The sequence below is a fragment of the Alexandromys fortis genome, unplaced genomic scaffold, assembly GCF_014885135.2.
Source record: "Alexandromys fortis isolate MF-2015 unplaced genomic scaffold, M_Fortis_MF-2015_v1.1 scaffold_311, whole genome shotgun sequence".
Taxonomy (NCBI): Eukaryota; Metazoa; Chordata; class Mammalia; order Rodentia; family Cricetidae; genus Alexandromys; species Alexandromys fortis.
This window is the reverse complement of record NW_026068208.1, coordinates 865,209-891,670: the sequence shown is the minus strand read 5'-3', so window position 1 is coordinate 891,670 and position 26,462 is coordinate 865,209. Positions and strand designations below refer to the sequence as shown.

The 26,462-nt window shown below is 40.3% G+C and overlaps 1 protein-coding gene across 1 annotated transcript in view; it reads left to right on the top strand.

Moving 5' to 3' along the window:
• The window catches only part of Pdgfd (platelet derived growth factor D), a gene marked incomplete at its 5' end in the record, with an annotated part of 103,127 nt that extends 76,867 nt beyond the window's left edge, over positions 1 to 26,260 (top strand). Inside the window, 2 exons of the mRNA XM_050130248.1 lie at positions 9,369 to 9,583; positions 21,744 to 26,260. Of these exons, the coding sequence (XP_049986205.1) occupies positions 9,369 to 9,583; positions 21,744 to 21,869 (341 nt within the window). The remainder of the gene's footprint in view (positions 1 to 9,368; positions 9,584 to 21,743) is intronic.
• Between the last annotated feature and the right edge of the window lie 202 nt (positions 26,261 to 26,462).

Sequence of the window (26,462 nt, the reverse complement as noted above, 5' to 3'; positions counted from 1 at the left end):
CTGGGGGAGGGGGGCTTGTGCTCTCTTCTGGGACTATCGCCCCTGGATAGCACACACTCACCCGTCCAGATGGAACTCTTCAGCACCTAAACAGGGCCGCCTGGTAGCCCAGTGATCCAGGGACAGAAGGAAGGACAGGGCAGGCAGTGCAGGATCCAGGAGAGCACAGGAGCCCCTGGAGCCCAGGCTGAGGGTGCTGGGCTCTCTTAACTGAGGACCTTGAGGCTCACCGCTCTCTCAAATCTTAAAACAGTACCTTTGGAGAAATCCTACTGATTCTCTGTTTCCTCCACTGTAAAATAGCTATGACAGTATCTACACTTTGCAAAGCTATGTAAGGATGTAACAGTAGCAGGATACCCATACCTAGCCACAGGTCCTCAAATGGTGCTTGCTGTTTATATTAATCGGTGGCAAAAGTCTATGCAGATCTAACTTCTTCTCTGAGCTCTGTAAAGTCCCCTTGAAGGATCTGAGGTCATGCAGTAATCTGGTGAGTGTCATGCAGTCTCCAAACACTGTCAGGTTTTAGTGGCTGTATAATCGGCACACGCATTAAAAGTTTACAGAGGAATTTCCAAGTACGAAACTTGCTAGGATATTCCCTACCCATAAACTTTTTAGAACTGTTTTGATCATTTCATTTCCTCTCTTAAACTTTGCTTCTTTTTCTTAAGCTCTCAAACATAGAATCCTTTTGCTCTCTCGATCACCAAGATTTAGGAGACATGACCCTGCATACATGCATATATGTTACAGGAATTACTGGTGCAGAGAGACTGGACTCATTGGTTGTCTTTACTTGAGAGAAGAGTGTAAGTCACATGAAATCAAACTAAACACACCTGGCCAGCAGCCCTCTGATATTGAGGTGGAAGTGGCCATGACCCTTCTTTCCTCAGCTATTTCTGCCAGAAGGTGATTTTGTTTTCAGTCTGACCTCATTTGTCTGCCTTACTAATGTGGGTCATACCTACCGAGAGCAGGGATTTGGACCTGGACTTCAAACACTGGAAATTCATTCAAGATAAATAAATACATGGCATGAGAGTATCATTATTCCTGTTTTTGTAGAAAGAGAAACAAATTCAAAAAAGTTCACTGACATTGTCTAAATAGAGAGCCGTGTCATGAACCTGCCTTTGCTGGCTACAAAGCTGTGGGAATTCATTGGTGTTTAAAGCTTAGAATCATGGGCTCGAAGGTAGGAAAGGGTGTAGAGGAAATGTGAATAGAGTAGTCCCACACTAGCTCAAAATCAAGTACATTAAAGGGTCCTTTATTTAGGGGGTCAGACTCACAGATCACAGTCCTCCGCACAAGCGGGGAACAAGAACCAAATTCACCAGCCAGAAAGAGCGAGTGAGCAAGCACACATGTTTTTTGGCACCCAAGGCCATGTCCAACCTGGTCCAGCATCTCAAAGGTCATTGACTAAGGAGTTTTTCCAGCACCTCCCCTTTAGTCTAAATAAGAGTTCTAAACTCAATACAAAACTATATACAATAAGAACAGATATTAAGTATAAAAATTAGAATTACAACCAGCATAAACAATATTAAGGAAGAAACATATACTAAATGTTTCAATAATTATTCTATCCTAAGGAGTCTAAGTCTTATATTAGAAATGGCTTGGCTAATTTCTAGTAACTACGACTATCTAGTCTTCAACCCCATAGAAGACCTGACAAGGGATTTATATTACTTGAAGTGCAATCAAGCAGCTTCCAAAATGTGCAACAAATGACTGAGGCAACTGGCTACCTGGCCAATCACCCAAAGTCTCATTTGCAACATTGGAGCAATCAACTTTGGCTAAGGCCTAGAGTAACTGACAGACCATTTTCAGAGGCAGGAAAAATTTCAAAACCATCTTACCCTGCCTTGGCAAGGTTCGTCAGTCTTTTTTCTTGTATCCTGCTTGCCCTGTCTGGACACCATGCATTTTGTCAGTGGTCAAGGCATGGGTAGTTCTTTCCTCAAAGGCCATTTTGCCAAGAAGAGAACAAACTCGAAGTAGAGTGTCTTCAGGACCCAACATTCTCTCAGGAATAGATCGGTGCTGCCAGAGCAATTGTGTCTCACTTCAACAGAACCCTAAGATATTTATATGCCATATTCTACAGCTCTTTGAAGTGGTTGAAAATTACTTATCTATGCAGAATACAATCTTTCTGTATCTAAAGAACCTGATTAGTCTAACTATAACTATGACAAACATGGACGACTATTGACCTATAATATTTAATGCTATTACAATTTAAAGACTAGAATTTCATTTTAGCATATTAAACAATCTTAAAACAACTATGCAGCAAATGAGGACAATGACCTCAAAATGTAACAATGTATAAATATCTTGATCAGAGGTAGAAATTTATACTGCAATATAATAAATATATCCTAAAATTGTATCAATATACAAAATATCTTAAGCAGACATAGAAATGTGCATGCATACAATAGGACAAAATAACTTTGCATAAGTGTACAAATATTGTAAACAGAGATAGAGAATATTCAATATAAGAAATATAATTTGAATTTGTATCAATATACAAGAATCTATCAATGTATAAATTGTCTGTAAATAATGGCTATTATTATTAGTGTGAGTAAGCTCATACTAATCTACCTAATATTCCATCCAATTTCCCTTTTTATTTTTAAAGAAGATCCCTGAACCTACATAATTTTCACCCCAACTCCCAACCCTATGCCAGTTAGAATCAACCCCTAATTGATGTCTTAAACCCTGAGGACAAACTTTGTTGAAAGAGGGGACATCATCTTCTAAAATTACTTCCAGCTATCATGGGGGTATTGTTCTTTCTATGGAAGTAAAATGATGGGTAAGTTTCAAGACTACTATCTGGTCTCATTGCAAATAGTCTCTGAGTAGTCGATAGGATTTTTCTGAAGTTCTTATTTGACATTCTGGCCAGAATGTTGTAAGAAGGAGCGCCATTTCAACTAACCAAATTGAAACCATGTTGAGCAGCGAGTGCCCAAAACCATTCTTAAAGTAGCACTGTCAGCATCATGACATCATATGAACCAGGTGGAGTCGTTGTTCCTGGAAACTTCAAAGATTACTTCAGAAAAATTTATTGTTCAATGTGGAGAACTTAAATATTATTAATATAGGCATATATTCAATGAAAAGTATGATAGAGAAAAAAAATTTCAAAATTCTTTCTTCTTTCTAGCTCATACCAAATGGCTTCTGACATAAGAAAGAAACTCTGAATTTTTCTCTTAACAACATGGTTGGATTCAGAGAGGACAGAGCTGTTGTCCAACTCCAAAGCCAACTTTGATTTTTAAGTGAGTCACGACTGTTAATATACTAAGAGGTAGAGATATGTGTTCAGGTAATGAAATTTGACCCTGTAGATGACCTGTTCTCATAAGTCAGATTACTCTTTATTTGATAATTCTTTCTGGGTAGTTATCTTTTTTCTTTGGGTATTTAATTGCCCGAAGTCTCTTGACATTTTGAAGATGAGTATTTTCCTGCAAAGACAAGAACAGAAACCCCTGCCCCAACCATTATGAGGTTTTCTTATCACCTGTATGATTGTCACCTCTGTGGAGAAGCTGTCATTTTTCTGTCTCAAGATGTTTCTCCTTTTCAAACTGAATCTTTATTAATTTTGATGGTATCCATAGCTTTTCTTCTCCCGTGGAAACAAGAGTGAAACCCCTTCCCCAACATAGCAAATCCCCTGGTTTCCTTTCTGAAGTTAACACACCTTTGAAATACTCCAGCTAATTTAATTCAGAAGTTTTTTCTATTATCCAATGTCTCTCTGCTACCATCACTATTTTCTCATTAGCATTAAGAAAATCCAAGGTTAATAAATAGTTATGCAATCTATTTCTGGAGGAATTTTCCATCCTTTCTTGTTTAACGTATCATTTATAGGCAAGGGATTGCAGTGCCTGGGCTGGCAAGAAATGCATGCCCCCGGTGCCTAAGCATCCTTTCACCTATTTTCCTAGTTTTCATAGATGTGCTGCATACATCTGTCCAGGTAGTGTTCCCAGGGGTCAGAGACCTGTCTGATAATGATGTCAATATTCTTCAAGTCTAATTCTAGATAACATTCTGTTATCTAGACTTATTTCCTACAACATCTTGGATGAATATTTACTAGTTCTTGACATCTGAAAGGTGGAGATAGTAATATCCAAAGTAAAGGCTTGTCTTGAAACCAATGCAAGTATATGCAAGAAACCAATATAAGTGTGGGCTCAATAACTTCCCATTACCACACTGCTTCATGATATTTTTGAACCTTAGAAATCAGCAATTGACTGAAGAGAATTATTGTGTTGTAGGTTAATTTTTATAGTCACAATAGTAAATGTTTCTATTCTTTAGGATATTCAGTAGACAAAGGGAATTATGAAATTTAGAACATTTCATGGTTTTAAGTTTAAATTATCCTAATTTCTTCTAAAAATTATGAAATAATTGTGAGGTTCTTTCCCAATTTTGACTGATCTACAGAAATAGTTTAGGGCATAATTTATAGAAGAGGGCACCTGAAAAATCCCAGTGAGATTGTAAATCCCACGAAGTGGATAGACTTCTCCTGGGGAAGTTATGGACCTTAAAACAGCTGAGAGCATCTGGTGGCTTGTTACAATAATACAATTACTCACTTACTCTCTCACCTCAGGGCTAGAAATCTATGTTGAAGCATCAATGTTCCCTCAACAGCTCTTCCTACCAGGTTGATGTGGTGGTCCACATTAAGCAAGGGCTGTGTTTCTCAACACTTCAGGTGGACATCTGAGAGGCAGCGTCCTTGAAGCCAGGCTCTAGGTGCCATGGCTTCAGCTGTCTTCAGGGAACAGCTGATTCTACAGCTCTGATTTCCCAGCTCTTATTGATCACCTTTCAGACCACTTTCTAGGTTAGGTTAGAAAGAAGAGCATCCCAGCATCTGAGACAATAATTTGGTTCAAATTATTTCTCCTTCTGTGTGTGATTGGAAAGATTATGCCTAAAAGAATATGAATAATTTCTTCAATTCATTCATGGAGTTGTTAGTTATTGAATGTCAATTCTTAGGAAAAGAGAAATCTGGCATAAAGATGAGGTGTATTTTTGTTGGCTTGACCCTGCTTTAACTGGAGGCTGTCATGTAGTTCTAAAAGAATAATCTTAAATGAACTGTATCTGCTGCTCCCATCAGGACCCACACAGTAGGGAGAGGAAATAAACCTGAACATCACTAAAAGAGGAACTAGAGATGCCTGGGTTTTGTTTTTATCTTTCTTGATTTTTCAGAGATTCTCTTTTCTCTGTGATGAAAGTAAACTCAAGCTTGTTCATATGGATGCTTTATGTGGTCATACATGAGAACATGGTACAGTTTCTCGCACTACTAGTCTAAAAGACAGGGACAAGACAGGCTGGCTTTGCCCCTGCCTGAGCCCTCATCTATTAGACATGAGACAGAGGAGTCCGTCATATCCTCTTTCTAGAATGCAGAGGGAATGCATACCACAGCACACTTGGGCTGCACTACAGGGTTGAGGTTGTAGCAAGGAGGTATTTCCTAACCCTGGATCACTATGTTCAGAAGGAGGTTTGCATCTTGGAACCATCTTACCATTTCTAGATAGAACGTTATCAGTGCAGAGTACCCGGTTATTAACTGATGCCAAAGAGATACTAAAAATATATCTGGTGAAATAAAGAAAACTAGAGGAAAGTGATCAACATTTGAATTAAGTTTGGAATATCCTTGCCGCTCTTTTGCTGTTCAGCCACAGAGATGGAAACGGCCAAGGAAGGGCAGCCCTTTCTCCTCAGTCCCCAGGGAAACTAACACTGCAGTGCTCCTTCCCGCCGGAAAACCCGAAGCCTTGAGTTCTCACTCATCTCTGTACTGACCGGAAACTCAATACATGGTGCAGAATATCTGCGACTGGGCTGTCACTTTATCTGCAGCCAGTCAGAAGAACCTGTGCGCTGTTGTTCTAAGCTAAGGCCCTCTGCAGCCTCCATCCCCTGGTGCCACAGCTGTCACCGTGACTTGATGCGTTAACTGGCAGCCGTGTAAATCTCTTCCAGAGAGAAGTGGAAGTGAGCAGTGCATGGCTATAAAAAACATCTCTGCAGCAGGGGGAAGGGAGCGTCTCCAAGGAGACCTAGACTTGTGTATTTTACATGGATTGCTGAAGGAACCTCGTGGAGAAGGCATGCAGCAAATTGGCTCAGCTACCCTCCATGCGAGGGTGTGTGGCCACTCACTATGGCACCTTCAGCTCCGCGTCCGTTAAAAAAGCCTGATACAGCTCCAGTGGTGTTGGTCTTCTTTCTTCCACCAGTGGCCTCTGCTTGTGAGGCTATGGACTAAAAAAGCAAAGGCATTAACTGCAGCTTTACCATTTTCCCTTCACTTTCGTTTTTCTCCCAAAAAAAGATGGGGGCAAAGCAATGTGGTCATGTGTGGAAGTTCCTAGCAGAAGGCTGCAGTGAGGAGTGGAGAAGCAGCTCAGTGTGGGCATGCCCTGGTTTATCTTTGTGGGCGTCATGAACCCACCCACCCCCACATTCATTTCATCTCTTTTTCTCCTGTTGTCATTATCGCTGCAGCAGATTTGGCCCTCTATCTCAGCCTGGTCTAGCAGCCCAATGATGCACAGGCCAGCATGAGTATTTATCTCAAGGTGACACTTGTAATGGCTGACTGCTGCACTTCTTAATCCGTTTATGCAATCCTTCCTCTTTTGCTTGCAGTTGTTGGCAGGGATTTAGCAGCAATAAAAATGGTTCCTTTCCCAAGACAGAGTTCATTCAATTTAAAGCTGGATTGATTATAGCTAAACTTATGACATGTCTTTACAAAGGAAGAAAAAACAGCAGTAAATTATGCACAGTGATTATTTAGCATTTATGGAGTTCCCACAGTGTTCTGGGCTCAGCACATAACAGCTAGAAATAAACTGCTGCCCTTGAGAATTAAAGCACAGCTGTCTATCTGAGAGGGCATTTAGGGCAGCCCATCAATCCAGGTGCCATTTAACTTCCATTCAAGGGTCACCTGGACATATGGCCACTCAGTCTTACTCTCAGTGACGTTTTCTGATGGTGTGGAGTTAATGGACTCTTGGCCCAAATCTGTGCATTCTCTTAATTGTCTTTCTTTCAGAACCATTTTGCTATCATCCTTGGCATTTGGTCTATGCCCCAGAGATCACTCCTTCTGCTCTTCAATAGTTTTATGTAAAGACTAAGGCATTGCAGAGGCTAGTGTGCTGAGGATGGCATTGCCTGCCTACTACCTGTGACATTTCTCCTGCAGTAGTCTGGCTGGTGTGCAGGGTAAGGTGCTAAGAGCAGGTGGAAGAATTTTCTTCTAACTGTAGTTGTGTAATAAGTTACTTGGGTGTTCATCAATCAGAGAATTCAGATGCAGATTATGAGAACACCTTTTAAAATGCAACTTGGGCAACAATTACACAGGTGCATGTTTATGGTCTTGGTTGCTGTTCTGTTGCTATAGTAAATACCCCACCACCAAGCAACTTGGGGAAGTTGGCTTTGCTTTGGCTCACAGTGTGACATTATGCTCCATCACTGTGGGGAGTCACAGCAGCAGGAGCTTGAGGAGGCTGCTATTCACACTGCATCCATAGACAAGAGTGACCGCAACAAATGCTAAGGCTCACGTCATCTTTCATTTAGGCAATGCAGGATCCCTGCTCAGGGGATGTTTCCACCCATGTTTAAGATGGATCTTACCTTATCAATTAACCCTGTCAGCTGACAGCACTAAATATCACAATAACTTAGATTTGAAAGTTTAGTATAAGATTCTGAATTCATTGTAATCCCCGTTCAGCATACTACTTAATAATTACTTATAAAGAGAGAAAGAGAAGAAAACCTGGCATTTTCTTTCCTTATTTAACCATTAACATTTTATTGATTTTTATTGAACTCTACATTTTTCTCTGCTCCCCTCCCTGTCTCTCCCCTCCCCCCTTCAATCCTCCCCCAAGGTCCCCATTTACTCAGGAGATCCTGTCTTAACCATTGACTTTCAATGGGGTAAAAATAAAAGTGAGAGAATCAAGTGAATTAAGATAAAGAATATTAGCCAGTGTCCATCATATAACAGGTCCATTCCATTCAACCTTCTAAATATTTAAATGTTTTAGAGGAGGAAACAGAGGCTCCAAGCCGTTAAACAACTTTCCACTGAAAGAAGACTTGGTAAATTCACATCCTCACTGAAGAGCAAGACGCTACTGCCACCTAGGATTCGATGCACACACATGCGCACTGTTGGCCCCACTTAGGAGGATTAGGTGCACACACGCACATTGTTTGCTCCACCTAGGATTCCGTGCACACATAAATCTTGTTTGTCCCATCTAGGAGTCCATGAACACACATGCAAATTATTTACCCCACCTACGAATCCATGCACACACATACATTTTGTCTACCTCACCTAGGATTCCATGCACACACATGAATCTTGTCTACCTCACCTAAAATTCCATGCACACACATGCAAATTATTTACCCCACCTACGAATCCATGCATACACATGCATGTTGTCTACCCCACCTAGGATTCCATGCACACACATGCATTTTGTCTACCTCACCTAGGATTCCATGCACACACATGAATCTTGTTTGTCCTACAGTACCATTCTCACTAGTACTTTGATCAGCTTTGGAATTAAAAATAAAACTTTTTTGTATTGTTTATCGGTAAATACTTTGGTATCAGAAATTATCAGACAACATTAGAGCAAATATCCTAATGTTGCCCCTATAAGATACAGATTATATTTAAATAATGGCAGGGATTTTGGGTGTGTTTATTTGGTTTTTAAGATAAAGATAAAGAAAATTAATTTGAATCGCCAAATGTTTCATTTTCTTACCTTTGAGCCATTTTGTTGTTTATTTCTTTTTTTTTTTTTTCTTTTTGCATCATTTTTTAAGTAACAAGGCAAGGCCTTGGGGAACATGCCTGTAATCCCAGCACTCTGGAAGTGAGTGAATCAGGACTTCAGTCATTTTCAGCTATATGGCAAGTTCAGGGCAAGCCTGGGTACATGAAACCTGTCTCAAAATGTTACCCATGCACAGATTATAGAAAATTTGAGCCAAGATTCAAATTTCAGCTAATGATTTTGTTGTTATTTGGAATGTCATGTATGATCAAAAGAGAAATTGGCTTTTTCCAACCATTGTAAGATCCCAAGGACAAATTTAACACCTGCATTAGTGATCTCTGATTAGATTAATTGATCTGATATCAGAATCTTTGCTTATGCTCAAGTCTGCTCATGCACTTGCTGCCTGTGTATCTTTGCCCACAGTGGACCTGGACAGGCTCAACGATGATGTCAAGCGTTACAGTTGTACTCCCAGGAATCACTCGGTCAATCTCAGGGAGGAGCTGAAGTTGACCAATGCGGTCTTCTTCCCAAGATGCCTCCTCGTGCAGCGCTGTGGGGGCAACTGTGGTTGCGGAACTGTCAACTGGAAGTCCTGCACCTGCAGCTCAGGAAAGACGGTGAAAAAGTATCATGAGGTTTGTCATCTCCAGTGTCATGCAGTGTTGTATGCAGCTATTCTGTCTGCATCGTCTTAAGTCTGTGGTGTCCTGGGAGATGGTGCCGTTTAACATGGTTGGTCAAGGGGCTGAACAGAAGGCTCAATGGTTAAGACACCTTGCTGGCCTTACAAAGGATCCTGGCTAGTCTGCATTTTACACTCGTTCCAGAGGATCCAATGTACCCACATGCATAATGCACATACACACGCGCAAACAAAATGCCCATACACATAAAATGAAAATAATGAAATCTGTACGAACAAATATGGTTTGTCAGTTGTTCACCCAGTCAAGGGTGTGGTGGGGAGCTAAAATTCTACGCAAGTACCTTGGCTCAAGGGTTAATTCTATCCTGAAGAAGGGAGTCTTGATTTCAGCCTTCACAATAAGCTATGTGGGTAGACAACAGTGTGAGAGAGACTTTACAGAGCCTCTTCATTCAACTTGTAGACAAATCTGGTATTTACTTACAGGCTGTAACTGTTAAATCTAGGTGACTTCAAGAAAATACTAAGGGCCAAATTTTCATTCTGTGGAATCATACTTGTAAAAAAAAAAAGCAAAGAGTAAAAATAAATGTATAATTTTGAAGCAGTTTGCACTTGCTTTCCTGGAGATGCTTATCTTTCCTAAACAGCATCCACTGCTACCTGGAGATTTAGCTCTTGGATCACTAAAGAAATAAGCAAAAGAAAATGCAAAGATCAAGATCAGGGGACACAAATTAAAAGAGAGAGCAATATGTATAACAGAACACAACTGCCCAAGCCCTGGGGCAGCCAGCGCTGTCAGAACGCATTAGCTCGCTGAGCAGTTTGCCAGTCATGCTGGGCAAGGAAGCTCTTTCTGTGGTATTCATGGAGAGTGATCTGAGGCCGAAAGCTCAGGAAGAAGTGAGGCATCCATGGAAATGCATTTTAAAATGCTATCACGTGAAGCTGATGTTGCCATTGGGCAGTTTCAGATGCAAAGGAGGTGTTTTATGGGTAGCAGTGCTTGGTGGCTGTGGTACTTTAAATGTAATTGGCCCCCACAGCTCATACGGAGTGGCACTATTAGGAGGTGTGGCTTTGTAAGAGTAGGAATGGACCTGTTGGAAGAAATGTGTCACTCTGGAGGCAGGCTTTGAAGTCTCATAGATGCACAAGTATTTTAGACCACTTCCTATTGCCTGTACATTAAGATGTAGCCAGCACCACATCTGCCTGCACACTGCCATGCTCCCAGTCACCACGCCCCTCACCGTAATGATAATGAACTAACCATGTGAAAATGTAAGCCATCCCAATTAAATGTTTCTTTTTTTCCTTTATGAGAGTTGCCATGGTCATGGTGCCTCTTTATACAGCAGTAGAAACCCTAACTAAGACAGTGGCTAACCATGTGGACCTGAGTCAAAAGCCCAGCAGAGCAAAGGAATACATTGAGAGTCTCTCAAAATAAGACTTGCAGATTTGGAATTGCAGGTTGGGAGCTGGACATAGGAGGTAAAGATTTTAACCTTCGCATTTGGGAGGCAAAGGCAGGAGAATTTCTGAAAGTTGGAGGTCAGTTTAGTCTATACAATCAGTTCCAGACCATGATCAAAACAAAAGATACAACACTAGCTGTAGGCAGGTACTTTTGGGGTTGCTGTTGTTGTTTTTAAGGGTGCTTGTTTCTTTTTATTAAGTTCAAGGTGATGAAAGCAAATTCTTTTTTTAGTCTTATGGAAATATATTTACAACTTCATGAACATTAGTCAATAATATGTAAACAATTTGACAAATAATACATGATACTAAGTATAAATTGGGGTTGTTGTTGGTTTTCTGTCCTGAAAACAATGAAACTCTAAATTTTAGGTAACTTCTGGAAAAAAAAAAAACTGAGCACATAAACACTGATGTCTTCATTCTAGGAGAGACAGGTCCCAGACAGGTGGTCAGGCTCGACTTAGAGCAGCAGAACTTACCATTTCACACCCGCCCAGAAAGTGTTTGCTTAGTCTTAAGAGTAGCTGGGTCTGCCTCGCTGCTTTCTCATACCAACAGAGTGCTGTCACCCCACTCTTTATGTTCTATGTCTGAGCTGATGAACCCTAGACGGGAGGTTGCCCTTCAGGCTCAGAATGTCAGTTTTGTGATGTTTACAAAAAAGGATAAATGTGGGGTTCAGTAATTGGTGGGAGCTAAAATAATCTAGGAGTGGCAAGATCTCCTATTCAGTGACTGAGCCCCAGCCTGCAAGCCTGGCTCTGATGTATTTGGGGACTGCTTTCCTTTTGGCTTGACTCTGGGCAAAGAGGTTTCAGCTCAACTCTTTTTCTTTTCTTCACATTTTGTATTTGAGAAACTCCCAAACTGCATGGGAGACAGGTGGGTCTTTGCAATCTGAAGCGCCCAGTACCATTCTTCCACTCGTTTCTCTATTGTCTCTGTGTACTGCAGCAGCCAGCCTTGAGCTGCTATTCACAATTAATAGAGTTTAAGGAAACTCTATTAATGGAAACTCTATTAAGCCCTTGTTTGATTGTGAGGTATAAAACATTGATGTTCTTTTGAAAGTTCAGTCAGTGGATAACATCTCATTGAATCACGTTATAATATTTTTACAGCTAGGGCTCTGCAGAGTCCTATATGAAATGACCCCCCCAAGTGCAGGACAAAAGCACCCAACAGCATCAATCACTCAGTCACTGACTGCACACCCAAAACAAACACTCCTGTCAACTTCCCCTCCAACTGCTGAAATACCCTGAAATGCGTCCTGATGGTCACTGTCTTGTGCTCTGTGGAGAACAGCAGAGAGCTGCTTCCATTTCCAGAAATAGGAATGGTTTGAACTTCATCTCATTAGGAGAGCTGTAAGCCCTTTATTCTGTTAGTTCTGTGCCTGTGCTCCCACCTCTGCTATGTTAAAGGCAGTTTCCTAGTCTGTGCTTGCAGCTGCTGAGATGTGAAATGAGTTTCTATGAGAGATGATGGCCTTAAGGGATTAAGAACTTGTGTAGCGAGCCTATATGCTTCCCCACAAGTATTTCAGTGCTTAACAGTCAGAGATAAGAATATGAGCAATTAGAAAGCTCTGGGTGAAGCTAGCATTGTCACTGTTTGCACAGCCATGACACTCCACTTGTAGCAGGGTGAGCAGTCTTCAGTGCAGGACAAAGTTATTTCTGCTTTCAAACTTCAAGATTAATGAATTATGTGCATTGTTTGCTGTGTAAAACTGAGGACCTGAGTTCAAATCCTTGGCACCCACATAAAACCTGGGTGTGCCCATCACTGTGACAGATAGAGTTGGGGCTTGCTGGCTGCCAGTCCAGCTCCATGCCCAGTGAGAGACCACTGCTACAGATAATAGGGCAGATATCAATAGACCAGGACATCAGAGGTCCTCCTTTGTCTACATGCAGATGTCCACAGGCATACATAACATACACGTAGACACATGCACACACATATATAAACACAAACATACATAAACACATGCAAACACAATAAATAATTTGTTGAGTTTTGTAGGTTTCCTGATTCATAGCATTCTTTCATAGCATTCCTCTTATTCATTTTGAATGCATAGTGTAAAATTAGAAAACTAGAATTTTCTCTACTCTTTCCCTGTTGACTGAGGTTTCTGTCCTGCCTGGTTCCCGCAGTCATTAAGTCCCAAAGAAATCACACAGAGGTCCACATTATAAACTGATTGGCCCATTAGCTCAGGCTTCCTATTAACTCTTATAACTTATATTAGCCCATTATTCTTATCTGTGATAGCTATGTGGCTCAGTACCTTTTCCAGTGAGGCAGTCACATCCTGCTTCTTCTGTGTCTGGGCTAGGACTGCAGAGAGATGGGCTTCCTTCTTTCCAAAATTCTCCTGTTCTCCTTGACCCATCTCTACTTCCTGTCTGGTTGTCCCACCTATACTTCCTGCCTGGCTACTGACCAATCAGCATTTATTTAAAATATAATTGACAGAAAACAGATAATTGTCCCACATCATTTTTGAGTTTGTGACTGAGGCCACCCTAATAAGAGAGAGATAATAACAGAGACACATATAGATCTAAAACATTTCACATGACCCAGGAGCCATCATAAGGAAACAAAGACCCTAGGAGCAGACTGGCCCAGAGTGGTTTTTGGGGAGCAGGTCTGATAAAGTGTGCCAGGCGGTGGAATGTGAGTCTACGCTGATGACACAGCCTCTGGCCACGACGTCTCTCTTCTCTTCTGTCCCTTTGTACAAAAGATGACAAAGGGCCCACGGCTCACAGAAGGCTCTCTTCTTTATTCTGGATACAGGGCTCACATAGGTTTGCTCATCCTGCTTCATGGGGTTTATGACCTATTTCACAGCTGAGAGGATCTGTAAAATGACTTCTGCCCTTCAAAAATAATACTTTGAATAGTGAGTCTAAAAAGCAATGCTCAGTTCATTCAGCAACTGATGGAAACAGATGCAGACCCACAACCAAATATTAGGTGGAGCTCAGGGATTCCTGTAGAAGGGAGGGGGAGGGATTGTGAGACAAAGAGGGGTCAAGAACATCACAAGCAAACCCACAGAATCAGCTAATGTAGGCTCTTAGGAGCTCACAGAGACTGAGCCGACAATCAGGAAGCCTGCATGGGACTTACCAAGGGCCTCTGTATACATGTTATAGTTATGTAGCTTGATATTTTTGTAAGACTACAGGAGGAGCAGGGGCTGTCTCTGACACTTTTGCTAGCTTTTGGGAGCCTACTCCTCATACTGGGTCACCTTTCTCAGTCTTAACACTTGGGGAGGTATTTATTTTTACAGCAGCTTGACATGCCATGTTTTGTTGATACTCATGCTAGGTCTGGTCTTTCCTGAACAGAAATGGAGGAGAAGTGGACTGAGGGATGGGAACAGACATAGGGTGGGGAGCAAGACTGTGAGAAGAGAAATTGCAGCCAGGATGGAAAATGAAGAAAGAGCTAAAGAAATAAAAGCAAGGCTCAGGGCTGGGTCAATAACTCAGTGGCAGAATTCTTGTCTGGCACAGTCAGGTGCAAGGTTCAATCCCACTACTGCCAATAAATAACAATAATAATTCAAAGATATTATTTCACTTCCCCCCTACTGATTTGTGACTATTTGTCATCCTTTGTCCTCAATGGCTGTTGAAGGGAAAAGGCCACTTTTTGGTTCCTGGCCGCTTAGCCCGAAATAATCACCCAAAAACTGTATTAATTAAATCACTGCTTGGCCCATTAGCTCTAACTTCTTATTGGCTAACTCTTACATCTTAATTTAACCCATCTCCATTAATCTGTGCATCACCATCACCACGAGGTTGTGGCCTACCAGCAAAGATTCAGCATATCTGTCACCAGTGGCAGCTCCATGGCTTCTCTCTGACTCTGCCTTCCTTCTCCCATGCTATAGGCCAAGCCAGTTTTTTCTTCATTAACCAATAAAAGCAACATATAGACAGAAGAGCCTCCCACAGCAAATGGCCACAGCCATTGAGTCAACAGTGAAAATCTTAGAAGACAGCAGACAATTTTATGTCTTTTATTTGTTTTCTCTGTCTTTCCCCTATTGATACTATCATGATGTTGTGCATTAATCAGAGTTCTTTAGCAGAACAAGAGTGATGGAAGTGGTGTGTGTGTGAGATGGAGAGAGAGAGAGAGATATAGAATGTGAGAATTTCTTAAATTGGTGTATGTTTGGATGCCTCAGCCATCTCAGTCTGGCACCAAACACCTGGAGGGTTCCTGCAGGGCAGCCGTTTCTTAGTCAAACCAGGAGGTGGAAATGCTGCTCTGATCTCCACAGAGAATCACAACACTGTAGGGACACCCAGGGAGATGCCCTGCCGTATTTAGGGTACATCACCACAAGTCGGCTAAGGTACTTAAGTCAGCTCCTCAGTTTAGGTTCCCAGTGCACTGACTTTAGGGTATGTTAAGCTGACATTAAAGCCTAACATCGCATGTTAGCTTTGCTGCCTGAACTGTCCAGCAGAACTTGCTGCAATTATAGCGTGAACTCTGCATGTCAGCGCAGCCTGCAGCAGAGGGAGAAGGGAGTTCCTAGCCAGCTGTGACTGCCAAGTATCTGACATGTGCATAATGCAGACAGGAAGTGAATTTTTAATTTAATTCCATCATAAGTAATTGCCTCACAGTTCAGTGGATTCCGTATTGTATAGAGCTGAGATCTCTCTGTTGCCAATGCTGAGACCCTTTAATACAGTTCCTCATGTTGTAGTGACCAACCACAAAATTATTTCTATTACTACTTCATAGCTATAATTTGGCTACTGTTGTGAATCTTTATGTAAATATCTATATTCTCCAATGGTCTTAGGTGACCCTCATGAAAGAGTTGTTTGCCCACAAAAATATGACCCACAGGTTGAGAATTACTGATTTATGGCATCTAGACTCATCCTTGCCTTTTTTTATTAATATAGAATTTTAATTTAATTCTATATTAAAATAAGATTATAGTATGAAGGCTAGAAGATGTAAGCAGTCATTTATCCCTGAAATACAAGCTTTATAAGAATAAAGTAATGTCCCTAGTCTATTCTGGAAAAATGAACAGCTAGTTTTAGGACATAATGACAAAGAAGGCTCCAAGAAGGAGTGAGTCCATGGTACAATGCTAAGACGTTAAATCCCGACTGAATATTTTAAATAAGTGTACTGTTGTGTTTTCCATATTGGAAACTTGTTACTAAAACTGACACTTAACCAAACAAAATGAGACCTAAAAGACCAAGAGCTCAGATGTTCTACCCTCTGCAAAAGGAGTGCTGAAGTTGAGGTCATGAATTCACTAACCACAGTGAAAGTCAGGGAATCTTTGGTATCAGTTTCTTGGAAGTAGCATTCATGGAGCAGACAGAGAACTTTTCTCAACCTTTGGATGGACCATGAGTCACACCTGTTTTCCTGCTGTGTGAGAGGGAACCAGGACAGGAAGGAGAAACACATTAAGTTCAAGCTCTGCCAACCAGGCAACAGCTGAATGCTAGCCAAGGAAATCCCTCAGTCCAAAAGAAACCTACAACTTGAAGGCTTTAAGAAGCCTTCCAATAGCCTGATATCCCTCAACTGTTCTACTTTTCACTATCTCTTACTGAAATTTATAAGCAATATAAAGGGATTGGTGCTTAAAAGGCCACGTGATTGCAAAAGAAGAAAGCTACGGTATGGGATGTTGCATATATGAACAGCTTGTATAAGAAAGGAATTTAGTCATTTTCAGAATGGCAATCATAATCCTTATGCTTCTTCCCATGTGGAGATGAGGGGTGACTGACAGCATCCAGAGACTGTAAACCACAAGGCAAATGTGAACAGACCTCTGAGATCCAGTGGCCCCACAGTCTCTATGCTGAATGCTTCCCAGCCCTGCTCACTCACTTGCCACACCCTCTTGACCAACCTTAGCAAACATGCAAGGGATACAACACTCTCAGGACCAACAAGTCCCACCTGTGTTATAACAGACACATGAGTTGTTCTAGAACTCCATGCACGACAGCTCCCATATTTTTCCGCAGCAGAGAGGCTAAATATGTATACAGGGTTCCTCTAAATTGCTATTAAGATTGTTTTGCCATTTAATTCTACAAAGGTCCTCATGGTAATTCTGGCATGTTCATGTATAGTTTTTATTTGAAACAAATATCCACAGATGTCAAAATTGCCTTTTCAGAAGTCATGAGCATTTCCTAAACCGTCACTGTAACCCAGGTCTCTGTCACCTTCAATCTTTTCTGTGTATCATTTAAGTTGTTCTTCGACACTGTCTTTCTTTGGTAGTACTGTCCCTGAGACACAGTTCAGTGATTCACACGCACTGCCCAGGCTCTGCTGAGTCATTACCCAGAGAAAAAAACATAATTCCTCTTCCAAATAGCTTTCCTTAGACACTCGAGTTTCAGAGTAATTAACCTCTATCCCTAAGACTGTGTGAATCTCTATATTCATATGAAATTTTTACATGTGAGAAAAGGCAATAGAGAAGCAAAAATAGAAGTTTATTTGTTTCTTAAGGAACTAAATCTCTGTGTTAAATACTGTTTGTTTTCAAAGTTAGGTAAAATATTAAATAAACTCTTAAACATTTGCTCTGAAATATGTACTTGTATTTCTATGCCAGCCATTAATTTGGGAACTGTTACAAGGTTTTAACAACTTTTTTATATTCCCAATAAACAAGAGCTCACGTCAGCAAATAGCTTTTTCTGCCTGGTATTATTTTATTAGTGTAATAGCCTTATAGCAATGACTCATTCACTGATTTATTGGCAACAAGGCACAGGATAGTAGTCAAACATCTTGTGGGATTATGACACTGGTAACTAATAAAGCTGGGCATAAAAGTCATCGACTGGGTCTGTCACTTTCCATTTGGTAGATGCCAATTTTCTTGGCTCCACATGGTTTTTTCAGACAATGAAAAGGAGTAAAGATTTCCAATTTTGCCCGTAGGTGCTGAACTATGGCTGGCTGCACCTCGGTGGATTTTCATTTCTGCTGTATACGTGCAGCTGTGAATGATAGCTTGGAAAATAGGAAAGCATTTTATGATTGTACCATTACCAAGTTCCTTTGGCTGCTGTCATTAATTCAACGGACACTTCTCTTTAAAGGTGGCCAGGTAACCCATAACCTACCAGTTTGCTCTTGCTGATAAGAGTTTTTCATTTTTCTTTTAACTTTCCATGCTTCCTCCAATCAGCCTTGCTTTCTTCATTTTTTTTAATACCATGTACCTGACTTAAAACTATTACATGGTCTGAAAGCTTTGAACATCAGGGCTGGGATCAGCCATTAAAGCAGTTCAGTTTCCACTTTGTTCAAATCGTGCTTTTCTGACTTATCTGGAGAAAGTGTCTGTCAATTCATTTTTTTTTTCTTGGCAGCAAAACACATATATATTGTGCTCTTGTAACTTATTATAAAACACAAGGAGAAAATTCCTGAAGAATCAGAAGACCAACTAGAAAACTTGTCCAGACTCATAACAAACATTCACTTTGTTTGCCATCAAATGGGAAGCAATCAACAGAAGACTGCTGTTCCAGGTGCCTGTCACTGGAAATTCTCAGAGCTTAATAGTGGTCTACTATAAACAAATTCTTAGGAAGCTCCGCTTCTTAGGAATCATGTCACTCCCCAGTAACCCCTCATCCTGCTTACATGCAGATGGTCTGGGACAATAGTAAGGAAAATATACTGGAGAAATTCTTGGTGATGCTAAAGGGGTCCAACCCAGTCCTCTCCAGAACCTTCTTACTAAATACGGCAGAGTTTTCCTATTTGCTGTCAGCAGGACTAGTTGATACCCCAAAGTGCATGTATTACATGGATTTTCATGGAAGAACAGAGCTTTTTCTTTTTGTATTGAATTGACCTCATTGCTTCCATATTGCCTCCTGTGTTTGTTGGAGGCTAGATCACAGGGAAGACGTGAAAGAAAGAAAATTATCCATATATTTCCACACATCACCTCCACCAAGATACGTGTTTCAGGATCTGCTTTGAGGCCAACACGCTGCTCAGAAGCACAAGCCAAATCTTCTGTGCTTGAGGACCTACTTAGGCCGCCTGGAGCTGATTGCATTCTGGTTCTCTCACTGACAAGCTCCGTGATTTCAAACAAGTAACTTAATCCCTCTCTTAATGCATGTCTTATTATTCATATAGTGGAGTCCTAATAATTTCATACCTGCAAAGCCAGTTACAATAGGGTTTGATATCTGGTACAACTCAATGTTGGAGATAATATTTACCATGTTTATTTTTACAATCCATTTACCAGAGAGGACATAAAAATGTGTGACACAGATTATGCATGTGTAATTGTAGTAGAGTCATGGGAGAAAATTATACAATCTATGATATTGTCATTTGAACTTACTGGAGTATTGTCATTTATTTTTTGTTTTTGAAACTATTCTTTTGAATAAAACTCCAGGTCTCTTCCTAGAATGAAAATAAAAAGAATGGTTGTACTCTGCCTTGCTGGAGAGCCCAACAAACAGCTTTGCTAAAGGCTAAAAAAACAAAGACTGTGGATTGGGAGGCTCAGTCCTAAGGAATCTTGATAGTTGTTCTTAATACATGCTTTGGGTTTGGTTAGGATTTTCGGCACTCACTGTAAAAGTAATAAAATGTTTAAGAACACAATTCATAGTGTAAAATTGTAGAGATGCCATAGAAAGTTATGCAGGCATTAAAGTGAATACCCCCACCCTGCCCCATGTAATCACAGTGAGGTCCAAAGTATACCAAACAAAGCATAAGGAGCTCCCACTGAACTTCACCCTCGGCTCCAGGCAAAGCTTCAGATACAGAAGGAAGTGGTAGGTATAACGGACAGAGACATGTTGTCAGCATTCTAAAAGCTAGGAGGTAATATTCTGGTCTAGAGCCTACACCCCCAAAAGACTGTAGAAGAGGGATCTCCCTGACTTATAAACTTTCCTGTCTGATCAATCAATCATGCATAGCCATACATCTGCACCATGTAACAAACAATGAACAGACATGGGGAAAACCTGCACAGAGTTTTTGAAAACTGCAAGATGCTGCACAATTGTTTGTCAGTATCATGGTGAGGAAAGAAACAACAAGAACATAAAGGCTGGTGGAAACCTGTCTACGTACAGAAGAAAAGAGATGAGCTGGCTAAGATGGGTTTGTGATGTTACCAAGTGTATATTCCCAGGACAGTGCTTGATTCAGTGAAGCCTACAGCAGACAAGAAGGCATAGTCTCTTTAAACTAAAGGTCTGCAAAATTATTTTAGGGGCCCGAGAGATGGCTTGGCAGATATAAATACTTTCTATGCAAGCCTGCCAACAGGATTCAATCCCCGAAAAACCCACAGTAGGAGAGAATTAAGTCCCAAAAGTTGTCCTCTGACCTCCGCTGACTCACACACACACACACACACCATGCAAACAGCAGTAATAATAAATAATTTTAAAGGAATAAAAATTATTTTATACTTACTTATTTTAAAAAGTTATTATATATACTTATTGAGTATAGTAACACAATGATAATATACAAATATTAGTGTGCAAGTATTATGTTGTAGCTCAGTCTTTTGAATTTCAGAAAACATTATATAGTCACATTAAATAGTCACTAATGGCCCTATGGGGGAGCGGAGAAGGGATTTGCTTTAATCTAGCATTTATTCATATTGGCATTCTGCTCAAACCTTATCATCCTGTCCTTGGAGTTAAAATATTTAGTATTATATTTGTTTACAACACATGCTTTGCTAAGAAGAGCAATGATATATTTCTACAGTACTTAGCTCAGCTTAGGTCTTTAGGAGGCTATCAATACTGTCCACTAAGACACCTGAAGACATCTTCCTACTGGCAGAAAGGCAGGGACATTATTCTGGGAGGGGTTATGGGGTCAATGGCTATTTGTAGAAATATCTAATGTGCTTATTTCTACATCAAGTTTATCTCATTCACTGGACTTTTCAAAGGCTTGTGTACTGTCTTAGTTAGGATTTCTATTGCTTTGAAGAGACACCAAACCATGTAACCAAGGCAACTCTTTTTTTTTTAACTGATTTTTATTGAGCTCTACATTTTTCTCTGCTCCCTTCCCTGCCTCTCCCCTCCCCTCTTCAACCCTATCCAAAGGTCCCCATGCTCCCAATTTACCAAAGAGATCTTGTCTTTTTCTACCTTCCATGTAGATTAGATCTATGTAAGTCTCTCTTAGTGTCCTCATTGTTGTGGAAAATATTTAATTTGGGGTTGGCTTGCAGTTTCAGAGGTTTAGTTCATTGATACCATGGAACGACATGGTGGCATGCAGGCAGACACAGAGCTGGAGAAGGAGCTAAGAGTTCTACATCTTGGTCTGCAGGCAACAGGAAGTAAACTGTGTGCCACACTGGGCATAGCTTGACCATATAAGACGTCAAAGCCTGTCTTCACAGTGATACTCTTCCCTCAGTAAGGCCACACCTACTCCAATAATCCACACTTCTTGATAGTGCCACTCCCTATTTTCCTTCAAACCACCACACATACCAGTTATCAGAAGGGGAACGGGCGGGTGGCATCTGGTTGAATTAAACCCCATGGGTTTTCTAATAGGAAATATGCTTCTTATTCTAGGTATTAAAGTTTGAGCCTGGCCATTTCAAGAGAAGGGGCAAAGCTAAGAACATGGCTCTCATAGATATCCAGTTGGATCACCATGAGCGGTGTGACTGTGTCTGCAGTTCAAGACCACCACGATAAGACACCGTGCACATCTGTACATGAAGCATAAAAAGCCCTTTAGGTCCAGACATGGTAAGGGACTCGTACCATCCTAAGCAACCAAAATTGCTTCTCAGCTGCAGTGCAGTGAACACAGGTGGAAACCTCGCTTTGTTGGTACCATGGCAAGAAACAGATACCATTAACTTCTATATCCATAAATATAGGAATTCATTTATTAGTAGTATGTGAAGATATGTATGTATCCTGAGATACATGTCTGTCTCCATGTGTGTAAATAGATGAAATATTTTGTTCAGTATATTTACTGAGGTCCTCCAGAGACAAATGATTAGATTATTACTCAATAATTTTGCTGTATTAAGGAATGTGTCAAACATGTAAAACATCTCTTTAAAAAACTCAGAATATAAATTTTTTGAAATGTTTCACAAAACATATCAGATCTTGCTCTCTTAAAGAAGGCTTTTGTCCATTAAACAAAAGATGAAAGATTCTTATGTATATCTTAATTCCATGGCAAAAATAAAGTTTCCAGGGGCAAAAGCAAATATTTAAATATTTTCTGCATGAGATGCACTGCACACGTACAAATACAGACAGTAATTATCTTTCTTTCCCCGAAAGAACACCAAATAATACACAGTTGTTAAGGATCAAATCAAATCCTCCTTTATGTATTTTGTCAAGGCAAGCTCGCTCATTGAGCATGCTTCTCGATGAATTGCTCAGGAAGTGTTGTGATAGTCCTTCATGAGGCAATCAATAGGTTTCAGCAGAATTTTTGATGCTTTTCTGCAGAAAAGCAGTATTTTCAGGAATAGCATGCCGTTATGCCTAACTAAGCCTTTCAACGTGGCATTCACAGGAAGGTGTGGGTCATAGAAAGTTGGAAATAAGCAAATATTGACATAACTGGGAATTGAATGGGATATTAGATACAGTCTGCATTTAAAAATTGATCTACGTTCTCCAAACTGTGCCAGTCTTTCTCTGTTTTGTTTTTGTTTCTGTGTTTTCAATACATATGCATGGGCTTATCATGTTATATCAGATAGGCCATCATGAAATATAGCCTAAAAGCTTTTATGTGTTAACAAAATAACTTTTATTTATATAAATTCCTAATTCTATAGTTAAGATTCTGAATACATATTCTGAATCAGTGGAAATTAGATGTGAGGTTTCCTGTCCTTTGCAATCTTCAGACTCTGTTCTGTAGAACCTGCTAGAGGCTGTGGAGGCTCACGCTTACCCAGCTTTCCCCTGGAAAGCTTTACACATTGGTTATTAGGAATGAGAGTCAGTTTTCATCAGTAGCTCCCTTGTGTCTACACCAATGTGACTGAGTCCAGAAATGGGAAGTCATTCATCTCTCTCTCCAAAGCAAGAAACTTAGGAAGGGACACTGAAGTCAAGTTCACTTGGGCTGGTCTCTGGGAACTACATTCTTCTTCCTGCCTTGGGAGTAGAAAAGAGAAGTGATTTCTTCATGAATCCAGTGCTGCCCTGAGCATCAGATGATCAGCTCAAACTACTTGCATAGCTAAGTACGATGCCATCCAATCCAAGTTGCCAGCTGTGCCCAGCAGACCTGTGCTTATTGTCACATGTCTTCTGAAGGTTCTGGGTAATTATCTATGATCAGTTTCTACTCAATGAGCATCAGGATTAAATACTGTGTTGGTCGGCTATCCAGCATGAGAAGTGCCCCAGGCCACTTTTCCTCCATGGCCACTTACAGGTTTCCTGTGAAGCCACGACTTCCCGTACCAAAACTAAGCTGTAGTTTACCTCACTCACTGTATAGCGCACAGCTCACACCATAGATGTAAACACAAGCATTAGAGTGCTCTACACAATTCTCAATAAACCTTCCAGACCGCGATAACCAGGTAAAGCCTTGCTGTCCTTTATTTACTAGCTGCAGGATGAGCAGGCATATACTCCAAGGCCTCCTTCCTTTTCTTGAATGTCTTACTGAACACTCTCTCTTGGTTTTCTGTTATCTATTTCACATCCAACATGTAGCAAATAAATTTGCTTCATTGCCATCAAAGGACTAAGAATAAAAAACAAGCCATTGTACAAATTGCATTTCAAAATAAACTAATAAATATACAATCTGCATAACTCACTCACCTGGAATAATGCCGTTCACTCGATGTGTTCTTATAGAGCAGAACACTCTTTAAGTGGGGGGGTTTACGGTTTTTGGTTTGGTTTGGTTTTGGGTTTTTTTTTTTTTTTTTTTTTGTCATATCAGTAACATGCAGCTTTTCCTCTCACGGTGTTTTCTTTTCTTTTTTAAAAATGAAAACAAACTATTTTTTCATTTTACATACCAATCCCAGTCCCCACTCCCTCCCCTCCTCACAGCGTTCTCTATAGAAACATATTATGTTTCTTATCTTTATAAAAAATAAATACTGCTTTTGAACAAAATGGCTCCATTATTTAGAACTGAACTGAAACTTTAAAAGGTGTCCAACATTACCAAGGTACTTTCACAAACGTTTCTAACAGGAGTAGCAAGATGGACAGTTGCTAAGAGGACTGATTCCTACCCACAGGCCTCCATGCTCCCTGCCTCACAGTTGAGGCAGTGGTTGCTCCTTCCTCTCTCTTTACTGGTGATCTTGGCTTCTGTGTTTCTTTCCCCAGGCAGCCTTTCCATGAATTCTCCTCTAATATTGCCCACTTGAGAGAATTCCCATCCTTTCTCTTCCTGCGGGCCTTAAATTAAGATCATCACATCCTCACATTCCTTTTCCCTGCCCTTCCATATGTCTCTGGCTGGACCAGTGGTGGGTCACTGCTGCCCACTCGGGGAACCAGGTGAGGTCTCCCCCTGTGAAGAAGCATAGACTATGACCACAAAGAGGGATCTCTTACAGTCAAGAACACTTGCTTCCAGATTGATCTTTATGGCATCCTGCCAGAGACAGAATAGAAGCTGCAAAGACCTAAGGGAGCCCTTGTTTCTAGTTTGATGGGCTGTAGATGCATAGAGAATAAATAAGTACAGAAATGTGTGAGTTATATGAAAAAAAAAAAAACAATGTTATCAGCAGATAACAACCAAGGGGTTGGAGTGGAGAAAAGAACAATACTGTGTGTGGTAGTAAATTCAGATAGCTTAGTGCTTCAGATAGCGTCATGAAAACTATGTGCAAAGCATTTAATGTAAGTGCACTAAGAATTTCATTTCATCTCCTAAAGTGTACATGTGTCCTTTTACACCACTGCTAACTCAACAGATATCCAAATGGATCATATTCTCACAGGTTCTTCTAGTTCAGCAGGAAGTTAAAATTCACAGATCAGTATTCATTCCTGAATTCCTAAAAAATACATTTTTGTTTATTGGCGGCCCTATCAATTGTTCTGGGAAATAGAATATTTATAGTGCATTGGTTTTATCAGTATTAACTCAAATTCCATTTTTTTAAAGATCAACTTGAATACTGATATCTAAAAACATAAAAGAACCCTCTGAGATATGTCAAATAAAATAGACATTATTGGGTAAGCGATGAGTTGTTTGATTCTTGCTGTTGAAGTTATGCTTTCTTTTTATCTTAATAAAAATAGATTTTTTTCACACAATATGTTCTAGTTACAGTCTCCCTTTCTCCACTTTCCCCGTCCCTCCAGCTCCACACTTTTGTTAATCTCTCTGTAGAGAACAAACAGGCATCTAAGGGAAAATAATAAAATTAAGTAAAATACAGTAAGAAACAGCAAAACAAATAAATCAGACTAGAACAAAACAAATAAAAAGAAGGAAAAGAGCCAAAGAAAAAACACAAGAAACACATGTGGACACAGAGACACACAAACTCACCCACATAGGCATTCCATAGGAACACAAAACTGGAGGCAATAATGTATACACAAAAGATGTACACCATTTAGAAAAAAGAAGGCCTTGACTCAACATTATGAGACAAAGAATCTTCAGAGATACCTTTTAGTTTATTTTGTATTGACTGTCTACTGCTGGGAATGGCCTACACTTAAGAGTAGTTCATTTCCCTTGTGAGATTCCCTTAGTGGAAACTAATTTTTCATTTGCCAGTCCCTTACTCTATACCTAACCTTTGCAGTGATACAGATTATAACTTGTTATCAATGACTTAACAGCTAGCATCTACACTTAATTGAACACATGGTATGCTTGTCTTTCTGGGTCTTGGTTTCCTCCCTCAGAATATTATTTCTAGTTCTATTCATTTACCTGTGAGTTTCATGAGTTTATTTTTATTTAGTTGCTGAGTAATACTCCAATATGTAAAGGTACCACATTTGCTTTAGCTATTCATCTGTTGATGGATTTCTAGGTTGTGGTCCAGGGCCAGTTTTTGGTTATTATGAATAGAGCATCAATAAACATGGTTGAGCAAGTATTTCTGAAGTAGGGTGAACAGTTCTTTGCGTACAAACCCAAGAGCAGTATAGCAGAATCTTGAGGCAGATCAGTTACCAGAATCCTGAGGAACCAAAACTTAATGGCTATACTGGTTTGCATTCTGACCACCAGAAGATAAGTATTCTCTTTTTTCCACATCCTCACCAGCATGGGTTATCATTTTTTTTAAACCGGTCTTG